General features: G+C 40.0%; 1 protein-coding gene across 6 annotated transcripts in view; it reads right to left on the reverse strand.

The window, feature by feature from the left end:
* Nucleotides 1-12,290, reverse strand: part of Ccdc15 (coiled-coil domain containing 15) — a 92,345-nt gene that overhangs the window by 43,059 nt on the left and 36,996 nt on the right. For 5 of the 6 annotated variants that reach the window (XM_006242815.5, XM_017596006.3, XM_008766078.4 and 2 more), the window contains 2 exon segments: nt 10,583-10,678; nt 9,114-9,217 (listed from right to left, as the gene is read on the reverse strand). In XM_006242815.5, the coding sequence (XP_006242877.2) occupies nt 9,114-9,217; nt 10,583-10,678 (200 nt within the window). 6 annotated transcript variants of the gene reach the window in all.

The raw sequence follows: 12,290 nt of genomic DNA on the forward strand, positions 1-12,290 counted from the left end.
AGATCTAGCATTCCAGAAAAACAGTTCTTTAAGGTCACTTAATCCACTTTTTATTACATGCATTCTTTGTATAGGAATACTGTCCTACAGGGACAAAAATGCTATTACAATAGTTTGTGGCCCTCCAAAAACATACATACATACATACATACACACATACACACACACACACACACACACACACACACACACACACACACACACACACACATATATATACAAAATCCATTCTGTGTGCTAACATTTTAGGGTGTGTTAGGGTCTTTGGCAATCCAGGTATGGATGGAGCACGCCTTTAATCCCAGCACTTGGTAGGCAGAGGCAAGCAGAACTCTCAGTGCCAGGACAGCCAGAAACACTGTCTCAAAAACAAAACAAAACAAAACAAAACAAAACAAAACAACAACAACAACCCAGAGCTCTTTGGCAACAATGAAAAGACTGAGGAAGTGTGGGAACACTTTCCTGTTCTTACTGACTTGCCCTCTCCTTGCTAACTATTCCTTTCTTGAAACTTCTTGCTCAGCCTTTGGACAAACTGTCTTTGCTAGGTTTCGTCACACACCTCTCCAGACTCAACATTCTCTGTCTACCTTGCAAGCCCGTCTCCTCAAAGCTCTAGTAAATATGTACCTTCTCTCAGGATATTCTCGCCCCAGGTGATTTAACCTAAGGCTGCTGCTTCAGTTACCACCCACAGCCACCTATAACTCTCAAGGCCACAGTACTGTCATAGATTATGTCCCTGGGACCCAAGTCCATTTACAAGTCAATCTGACATTTCTATTGGATATCCCATAGGCATTTTCTTAGGGAAAGAATCCATAGCTTTGGCCAGAATTTTCAGGATAAGAATTACCACCATAGAGAGCTTTCAGAAAAGAACAGAAAATCCAAAATGATAGTGCTACGAAGGCTGATAAATAAACAAGTCTCTATTCTCTAACGTCTTTAAAGCTTCTTATGCAAACATACCCTTAACTGACACACAATAGAAACAGAGGGGTCAGAACAAGGTGTGACAGCTATTATAACATCTATCCGGTAATGGCAAAGGTATTCTGAAACCAATGTCCATTTTTCAATAAAAGAGAGCTAAGAGTTTGAGGGACTGGAAATTGGTCTATAAATTCCATATACTGGTCATCTCACAAGTAAACTAGTAGATACTACTGTTTATACCTCTGAAGTGTATTCTAAAAACATACTGACAATCATTATGAAACTATTTATAAAATAACATAAAATATTACCTTCTAATTGGGGAAACAACTGAAAAACTTTGGGTTTATTGAGACCTGATCTCATTAGGTTGCTTTGGCTGGTTTCGATCTCGCTATACAGACCAGGCTGGCTTCGAACTCACAGAGATTCACCTGCTCCTGCCTCCCTAATTCTAGGATTAAAGGTATGTACTACCATGTCCTACAAAAATTCTTCTCATCACTTAGTCCTCTTCTATGCAGTAAGGCCAAACACACCACTAATTCTTTACAAAGTGAAACTAAAATAAAGGCATAGAACTAAAACTAGGGGTTATCTTTTGACTCCCTGGACTTTCTTCCTGTGTAATTATGGAAATTTGCCAACACTAACAATATGCTCAAATAAAAGGAATTTGATTTCTACGATGGAGAAACTGGCTTATTTTTAAGTGAAAGTGGTGCTCTGCTAGAAAAATAGCTTCCCACAGAGGTATAAGTCTGCCTCTTTGATCCACAGGACTAATACTAAAGCCTAACCCAGCACAGTCTCAATCTTTGCTCATACCGCTTTCCTATCCAGCCCTTTCCATGGCTCCCAATCCCTGATTCTGAAAGTATTATTCCTTAGCAATTAATTTAGCAAGGGCAAGGGATGTAGCTCAATCAGTAGGATATTTGCATGGCATAAACCCCAGGATCAATACCCAGCGTGGCAGTTCACACATGGAATCCCAGCACTCAGGAGGCAAAGGCATCTATAGTCTAGGAGTTCAGGGTTGTCCTCAGTTATGTAGTGACTTCCAGACCAAGCTGAACCATATAAGACCCATCTCTAATAATGACAGTGACAATAACAGGAGGAAGAATTTAGCATTTCCTACTGAAATCCTGATGTGCCTCAAGCTCATATGCCCCAGTCTAATATCCTCTACTCACACTTCATTCACCTGGTAGCACAAACCACAGGTCTAGGACTCATCCTTAAATCCCCTCTTAAAACCGCCTTCTATTCTTTACCACCTTGGTCTTGTCGCATGTGACGAGCATGTTAAAGATGTCTAAATCCAGGTGATGCACCAAATCTGGGATAAAGCCCCAGTTCTGTAACTTTTAAGTGTAATCTTACATTTGGCAGACCGCCTAACCTTTCTAGGGCTCACTTTCTCATCTTTAAAATTAAAAGAATAAAATCTACCTTATCAAGTTATTGGAATCTGCAAATTAGCTAATACCTCTAAAGCATTAGGTATCATACCTAACAGAGTGCAAACATTCAATGACTGGTAGTTACTGCTACTGTGAAGGATGGTTCACTCAATTAACACAGTAATCTGTGTAATGTAACTGACTCACAACGAGGGTTTAATATTTTTTTAAAAAATTAATTTTACTCTCTTGTCTTATTTCAATAACCTCCAAGCCATTAGTCTTATCTATTCCCACAATGCCCTTAACTGGGCCCCTAACTGTTCTCAGTATAAAGTCCAACTCCCTCCTGACACACTAAGCTCTTTATGATCTTGTCTTTATGTTTTAAGGCTCACCTCTCACCATTTATTTAGCTCTGATCACATCAGAAATGTCGTATTATCTCACGAATCACTGCTTTTGCAATGGTAGTCCTTTAACCTACAATCCCAACTTTATCTCATATAGTTCGTTTCTCACACCTAGGCCCTCAATTTTGGTTTAAAAACAGTTTCTATGCCCCCACATACTCTTTTCTTTCTTTTTTTTTTAAAAGATTTTATTTATTTTATGAATGTGAGTACACTGACTCCTCAGACACACCAGAAGAGGACATCAGATCCCATTACAGATGGTTGTGAACCACCATGTGGTTGCTGGGAACTGAACTCAGGACCTCTGGAAAACAGTCAGTGCTCTTAACCTCTGAACCATCTCTCCAGCCCTCTTTTATTTCTTATAATAACAGCAGCCACTAACAGCTACTGAAAATTCTATGTCGAGTTCATTTAGATAAGATACTACCTTATTTTAGTCAACACAGCACCTTTACAAGATTATAATACTATCCTCATTTTATAAAGAAGCAGGAAGCAGATCTGGGAGTGGATGCTTTATAACTCTTAATGCAAAGCATTATGATGATCTACTAATTGATCTGCTTCCATTTTCCTCAGCCAAATCTACTGTGTAGGTGTTTTGAAGACTGGTATTGTAGTTTTCATTTCTCGTACCCCTAAACTAAGACATTCACCAATAAATAGAAACACCATAAACACTGCTAAATTAATGGAAACCACGTCATTTAATTCTCATAAGTGGGCAAAGAGAAGCAGTTATAAATTCATGCTTACAAAGCAGAACCATGGGCTGCAGAGATGGCTCAGCGGTTAAGAGCACTGACTGCTCTTCCAGAGGTCATGAGTTTAATTCCTAGCAACCACATGGTGGCTCACAACCATGTGTAAAGTGATCTGGTGTGTCTGAGGACAGCAATAGTGTACTCACATATATAAAATAAATAAATCTTTGAAAACAAACAAACAAAACCAAAGCAGACCCATGATTATTTTAGAAACTGGTTTTTGCCTTAAAGTTAAAACACACAACCTCCATCAAAGAATGCATAAATTTAGTTTCTTCAGCAAGAAAAAAGAGAAAAAAATTAATTTTATGTCAACAAGATGACTTTAAGTCTTCTGATGCCATCTGTAAAACAATCAGTAACTTCCGTATTATTTTCTGATGTCAAGAATATAAACCTAGGGGAATAAGATTATCTAGAAGAAGACAGTGATAAAAGCCTTAAAGAAAAATGTTTGTTTTTGAAGGCCAGTAGTGTTGCTATATAAAAACCCCCCACCATGCCATGTGTTCTAAGATTTAGGTAGGCGTCAGACCTACAGGAGAGGCATGTTGGCTTCAGTTAAATAAACTGAGCTAAATGCATTTCTATTCTGTCTTTAACCTACTGGACCCACAAAAAACTGAAAGATTATCTTTACTGTTAATCAGACCATAATTATGGCTAAACGATAAGACATAGTAAGTTATGTGTGGCCTATGTATTACTTCCTCAGAGCCAATACTCTTACTTAGGTCCTAGCATTGTTACTGATTACATAACCACAATTCTAAAGAACATTAAGAACACAGACTACCTGAGCTACGGATGCAGTAGTTAATTGACTGCTTGCTTAAAACACACAAAGCTGCAGGTTCAATCCAAGCATGCCTACAATTCCAGAAACTGAGAGGTATGGCAGGAGGATCAGGAGTTCAAGATCATCCTCAACTACGTGCTCAGCTCAATATCAACCTTGACTATGTGAAACTCTACTTCTAAAAGAAAAAAAAGTTAAGATATTAGAGCTTTACCAAAAAGTACACCCGACAACTTCATAAGGATTTTTTCCAGAACCCACAAACCTAGCCCAACACACATACACACACATACACACATACAATCTCTCTCTCCCCACTTTTACACGTTTTACCAAGTGTCTTTCAGATAACAGAGTCATCAGTATTGTTATATACCTTGGAAGTGTGTGTGTGTGTGTGTGTGTGTGTGTGTGTGTGTGTGTGTGTGTATGAATGGACAATGACATACACAGAGACAAGGGGAGTATCATATAAAAACTTCCTGTGTCCTTGTACACTCCTACTGTGAAAGAACTAGGATATTCAGACAGAAGGAAAAATGCTATTAAAGTCAATTAATGAGGGCCAAAAAAAGGAAAAGAAATACAGGGTTTACCAAAGAATCATGGTTAAGCCTGTGATTTCAGCATTCAGGAGTAGTGACAGGAGGATCAGGAGTTCAAGGCCACATTTGGCTACATGGAGATTTTGAGGATGCCCTGTGCTATAAAATATCCTAAATATTGAAAAACAAAACAAACGAAATGAGATGGAGAGATGGGCCAGTGGTTACAAGTAAGTGTTACTCTTGTAGATCCCTGGAGTTCAGGTCTCAGTACTCACCTATACCTTCAGCTCCAGGCAAACAAATACCTTGCAAGACTGCATGCGTGCGCATATGTGCACATGAACACACACACACACACACACACACACACACACACACACACACACACACAGAGTTATAAAGCACTTAAGGACTCAAATCAACTAATTCTTAAGTTTGTGGAGTAAAAGGGTAGCTGAAACAATCTGAGAGGAAAGGATGAAGGCAGGGAGCTGAGGCTCCAGACTTAATAAGCATCTAAAACAATCAAGGCTGTGGTCAAAAGGATACAACAGAGATTTCAGAAGCACATGAATGTAACTAACTAACCGTCCACAAAGGAGCAAAGGAACATACTGAAGAAAAGACAGCCTTTTCAATAATGGTGCTGGGAAAAATCAGAGTATCTTCATGCAAAATAAATTAAACACAGACTTTGTATTACTTATAAAAACGTCACTCAAACAGTGCAGCCAGGCATGGTGGCACATATCTATAATCCCAGAGCTTCAGTGCCTTAAACAGAAAGATTATGAGTTCAAGACCAATCGGGGTTTACCTGCAAGATCCTGTTTCCAAAAAGACACAAAGCAAAATAAACAACAGCAACAACAACAACAGTAACAACAACAGTAAAACAATAACAACAACAACAGTAACAACAACAGTAACAACAGCAGCCAGCAGCCAGCAGCAGCAGCAGCAGCAGCAGCAGCAGCAGCAGCAGCAGCAGCAGCAGCAGCAGCAGCAGCAAAGCACTTCTAAGGCAGGCACCGTGCAATCAAGAACCATACTTTCAGTACTGAGAAGAGCAGGAAGTAGCAACGATAGTTCTTAGAAACACAGAGTTCCAGGCCAGCCTGGGTCTTGCCTTAAAAAGCAAAAACAATTCCCACCCAAAATGAATTATAGAGCCAAACATAAAGTAAAACCATGTAGTTCCTAGAAGATAACAAAACTGACAAAGCTAGGTGATTTGCATATGGTAGAATTAATCCACAGAAATGATAAATTAGACTTCGTTAAAATCTTTTGCTCTGAAAAGACACTGTCAAAGGGATGAAGAGATTTGACAGAGACTGAAAGAAAGTATTTTAAAAGATTTTTACATAGACCTTATACTCAATATATACATTAAAAACTCTTAAAAGTCAAAATAAAAAAGTGGTATCACTGAAAATGGAGAAACAGAACTGGTGCTTCCTCTCCTGGTTTGCACTCATGGTACTGAAAGGGACTAGGCATGCTACTGAAGGAGAAAAGTAAGCATCAATATCATGCACTACAAACTTTGTACGCTAAACAGATGCTGCAAGCTATACTGAAGCAATAGTGGCACAGATGTCATGGGAGCAGCCAACTGCCTTTTGATTGGGTTTTAAGACCCAGTCCAAGATGGAACCCATGCCCAATACCGCTAAAGTGGCTGAGAACCCGAGTCTAGATAGGTCATAGACCTAAAGGAATTTTATCCTGAGCCTAATACTACTATTCTGCTAAAGGAGAAATGATGACATGCTGTTACACCCATAGAGTAGAAATCACTCAGTTCTCCCGTGAGGAGGCTCTTCCTGCAGTAGATGGAATTAACGTTGAGACCCAGAAGTGGACAGTGGGCAGAGTGAGAGACTTTGGAGCAGTGTACCCTAAACAGGATGTGCTTACCAAAGCTCCCCTCCCTCTTAAGGCTCAGGGTCTATGTGTAGAGGAAACAGAAAAAGTGCAAGAGTCAAAGGTTGGTGTCGGGGGTAGGACTCTAAGGAAAAATCCATTTTCCAGACACAGGCTGGTATACATATGAACTCAGAGACCAAGAAAGAATGCACAGGACCTACACAGGTTCAAACTAGAAAATCCCATCACTGAGAAAGGGACTTGGACATGGTGCCACACCTAACCAAAAAGCTATTTGCAACTAATACCTGATAGGAAAAGAAAAACCAGATTTTTCCTTTTTTTTTTTTTTAAAGATTTATGTATTTATTTATATGAGTAAACTGTAGCTGTCTTCAGCCACACCAGAAGAGGGCGTCAGATTCCATGATAGATGGTTGTGAGCCACCCTGTGGTTGCTGGGACCTCTGGAAGAGCAGTCAGTGCTCTTAACCACTGAGTCATCTCTCCACCCGATTTTTTTTTCAAATGGAGTGTTAGTGGGTATTAACAACCACCCCATGCCCAGGAATAGTTGGCCAACAAAAAACAGACTTCGGGGATTTCTGTGTACTTTTTGTTTGGTTTGTTTGTTTGTTTGGTTGGTTTTCTTGTGTTTTTTAGTTTGTTTTGATTTTTTAGGTTTGTTTGTTTTGAGAAAGAGAAAGAATATAAAGTTGGGTGGATAGGGAGGTGGGGAGTTGAAGAGAGGAAAGAATGTGATCAAAATATATTGTACAAAAAAAATCAATAAAAATAAAAACTAAAAACGAGTGACCCAATTAAAAAATAGACAAGAGATTGTTCTGCGTAGACACAGAGTCCAAGAAGATAAGCAGATGGCAAGTGAACATGTGAGAGGGCACTGCATGCCACAGGCCATCGGGAGGTGAATGCTGACAGGGAGACACACTCCGCTAGACTATGCTCGTTAGAATGTGCAGACCCCAACCCTGACCACCCCAGACGCTGACAAGGACCTGAGCAACAGGAACTCTCACTGCTGGTGGGAATGCCAAAGGTGCCACTGTAGAAGACACTATGGAAGTTTCTGACAGAGATGAAGGACACTTTGAACGTGACCTTGAAAGCACACTTCACATTTACCCAAATGAGCCCTCAGGAAAGTTCGTTCACACAGCAGCTGCTACGACAGCAGTTGCTACAGTACAGTACAGTACAGTACAGTACAGATGCTACCAAATCTTATAAGCATCTAAGACGGCCTGAAGCAGACAGAGGACACTTAAGACAGTTAAACATCAAGAAGGTACACTACTATTTAATTTTTTTTAATTAAACATTTTTTAAAACAACTATTTGGCCAATAAGCTGGATCAACCAGTAAAAGGATTTGCTGCCAGGCTTGACAACCTGTTTTTGATCCTTAGGATAGAAGAAAACTGACTCTTACAGGCTGTCTTCTGACCTCCACGGGTGTGGGTACCCCTCCATACACACAATACATTTTTAAAAGAAACAACTATGGAAACATGAAAAGGAAATGCAAGAACCTTAAATGCATACCACTAACCATAAGAAACGGACCTGAAAAGCTTACATACACACTGGAGGAAGTGAGACCACAGAGAGAGAGAGTGATGGCCTTAGGGGGAGGAAATGGCCAAGCACAGGTTTCAGGGCAATGGAAATAACTGTATGCTATGTGTGACACATTTCATCACTATATACTTGAATATACAACACCAAAAAGGAATTATACAGCATGCCATGAACTCTGGGTACCAGTGTGCTGGTGCATGCCATGAACTCTGGGTACTAGTGTGCTGGTGCACACTCATCAGATATAACATGGTACTCATGGGAAAGCTGCACACGTCTGGAGGCAGGAGGTTATTTGGAGGTTACTCTGTCACTCAATTTTAATATGAACTTAAAAACTGTTCTAAAAAATTAAGTTTATTAAAAAAAAATCACACAAGTAAGACATGGTAGTGCACCTGTAATCCCAGCTCTTGGGACACAGAGGCAGGAAGATGACTACAAGTTTGGAGTTAGCTTGGTCTAGATAATGAGTTCCTACAAAGTGAATATGTTCCAAGAAAGAAAACAAGAAAAACTACTGCCTGATTATTGCTCCTCCTCCCCTACCCCCCTCTTTTTATAGATTTAATTTTATTTTTTAGTTTTGGGGTAGTGAATGGTGTGTTGGCTGGCGACTGAACCCAGGGCGCCATGTTTTACCACTGAGCTACACCACAAGCCCAAATGTGGTCATTTCTAGTCCTTGGTGTCAGTAAGCATTCCATTACCCTAACTGGTCATTCAAGTCTCAGAATGAGAACCAAAGAACTTACTTTTCAGCCCTCCTCTTTTGCTCCCTTTGTCTGTTCTGTTCTTTCACTTGTTCTCTTTCAATATCCATGAAAATCCTTCTGTGTCTCAGATATTGCTTCTGACGCTAAGGGAAAGAAGTTAAAATTATCAAGCCTATTGAGACAACTTTGCAAAGAAGGGTAATATTTTTATTCTAAAGAGAAGAAAACTTTCAGATAATGAAGTTATATGTGATAAAACCATTAACTTCCTTCTAGATTGACAACAAGGCTATTTTCAAGTACGCAGCTACTTTGTTAATAGACAAATCAGTAAAAATGAAAATTTAGTTTACCCTTAGTAAAAGCTGAAATAGTTAATACGATCTGAGCACACACACACACACACACACACACACACACACACACACACACACGTGTATCAGATTGCCCTTAGTATAGTCCACTTGTCAACAGTACCTAGGAAATTGTTATATTCGACACAATAAGGTACATACTATATTTACTCTGTGCTCTCAAGCAGTATCATAAAAGCAGGGCCGCAGAGAAAGGAAGGGAGGTATTCTATAATAGAACAATAGCCCATTTAACTTGTAAAGACCAAAATCACATCACAAAAATATACTCCAAGCCAGCCACACATGATAAGGAGAAGTGCAAAAGAGATGAAGTCTAGCAGAGTATCATGCTCATAAACAGAATGAGCACAATAAAAGCAAGTGCTTCTTCCTACACTGCAGGACCTGTTTATACCTCTGGATTAACATATTCTCTTTCAAGGACACAGGCTATTCAGAGATGACATCTACACATACACTTGGGTAAAAGAATCTTAATCTGAAGAGGGACTCTTATTATTGAAGCAGCATCAGGGGAATGTTTCCCATTAGAAACTGGCACATGACCAGCCAGGATTTAAAACTGTTAGTTTAAACTACCTTTTCATTGAAGGACCAGAGAAGCCATAAAAGTATTCCCTTACGTAAGTTATAGTGACAAATATGACAGCTAGAAATTCACCATCGAATCTTTGATTTCACACAAATGCAGATTAAATCCCAAGAGCCTATAAGGGAAGTTAAGCATATTATACTGACAACATCTTTGGCATTTGTGATTTTTTTTTCATTTTTAAAAACTATTTATTGATTTTTATATGTCCCAGCAGGCAACATGCATTTTGGATTATTCGAATCTTGCACTTCTCCTGTGCATGTTGGCAAAGTGTTTTGCATGTACGTACGCTTGTATAGCAAGTGCGTGCAGCACGCACCAAGGCCAGAGGAAGGCATCAGACTGTCCGAGACTGTGCCGTAGGTGCTTGTGCACCACCATGTAGGGCCTGGGAACTGAACTCAGGCTCTCTCAGGAAGCAGCCTGCGCCTTAGCTGCTGAGCTCTCCCTAGCCCCGGAGTCTGTTGCTCTAATGAGTTAGACTAGCGAGCTCCTTCCAACTTCACACAGGATTCAGAAGCAGCGCCATCGCATACCTCTTTTTTGTCTTCTTCTTGATCCACTCCAGACTGAAATGGCAGCAGAGCTTGCTGTTCAGTGCTCGGTCCTGACCGATACTCCTCACAGAGCTGCTGGAAAGTCCAATGACAACACGTGACAAAACTGCCAAAGCTCCGTGAACCCTCTCCAGGTGTCTGTCTGGTATGGCCTGGGGGAAACGGGCCGATTACCTATTGCATCTTCTAGAAAAGTCTCAATGTTAGTTGGTCTACCTACCTAAGCACTTGCAAGCCAAGCAACAGTTTCCAACTTCTAAATAGAAAGAAACTGCTTTACACTCCCTTATTTTAAAAACTACTGCTCTGCAGTACTAGAGGGAGAACTATGGAAGCAGACCGCTCCAGGCACCAAATCCTTTGGAAGTGATAAAAGTGCCCTCCTCATACCGACTGTGCTGGTTGTCAGCCCTGTGAGCACTCACAAGATACTGACCTGTACATCTGTCCTCACCATCACAGTCACAAATTACACTCCTTCAAACCTGTATGTAACCCTTATTCACAGGCCTCATGGAGTTCTCTGCAAACATACAGAGACACGAAAGATTTGAGTAACAAAAGAATGCACTTCCCTGCTGGGGCTGTTTCAGCTCTTGTGACATAAACATGCATCTTTTCTGCAGTCTACTTGGTGACAAATTTAATGTGTTTTTGTGTTGGTAATTTCTCTGGTAACATGAACCCCCTATTATATGGCACATATATTATCACTCCTAAGCATAGAAAGGTTGTGGTGTGGATTCAATTTCTAACACAAGAGACATGTGTGTGCAGTGGGTAGGGGATGCTATGTGTCTCACAGAGAAAATACATGTGAAATAAGTTTTATTCAGGTTTGAGTCATGATGCTGCTGGCTGAGATCAATGTTAAGGATCAACCACATATATTTTCTTTTTGTGGTTCTGGGGCTGAAACCCAGGGGTTTGTGCACATGAAACAAATATTCTACTATTGGGTTATATCCTCAACTAACTATATAAATTAAATCAAGTCCTTTACACAGAAACATGTAAAACAATTACAAAATATATACTAACTAAATGACTATAAGTAAGTCATGGTACATATGGACAAATGCTCTAGGTAAGGAAGCAAAGACCATTCGATGGGGAAAAGACAATCTCTTCAACAAACAGTATTAGGGAAATGGCTAGTCACATACAAAAAAAATGAAGCCCAGCCTTTAGCATATACCATTTACAAAAACCAACACAACATGAATCAGATCAAGAGATGTAAACAATGTAAGAAAACAAACCAATTCTCGTATACATGCCTAGAAGAGGGGAAAGCTATGGAACACCAGATTTGGCAATTCATGGATATGATACAAAAAATATAGGTAACATTAAGAAAAACAAATTGGACTACATTAATATTTGCATATGAAAGGACACTCACAGAGTAAAAAGGGAACATAGGAAATGGAAGAGATTTTCAAAGCAGGTATGCTTAGACAATGACATGCTCTCCTGTTCTCACAGATGTCCATATCCTGGTTCCCAGCTATTGGTGCTATTTTGGTAGGCTTTAGAGCATTTAGGAAGTCAGGCTGAGTTGAAGGAAGTAGCCCATTAGGAATGTGACAGTGAAGGTTGTGTGGGTCCTCAGCCCTTCCTCTCTTTCTGTCCACCATGACTTGAACCCCCTCATATATCGCTGCCACAATGACATTCTGCCCAA

This window comes from Rattus norvegicus, chromosome 8 (genome assembly GCF_036323735.1).
Source record: "Rattus norvegicus strain BN/NHsdMcwi chromosome 8, GRCr8, whole genome shotgun sequence".
NCBI classification, from domain to species: Eukaryota; Metazoa; Chordata; class Mammalia; order Rodentia; family Muridae; genus Rattus; species Rattus norvegicus.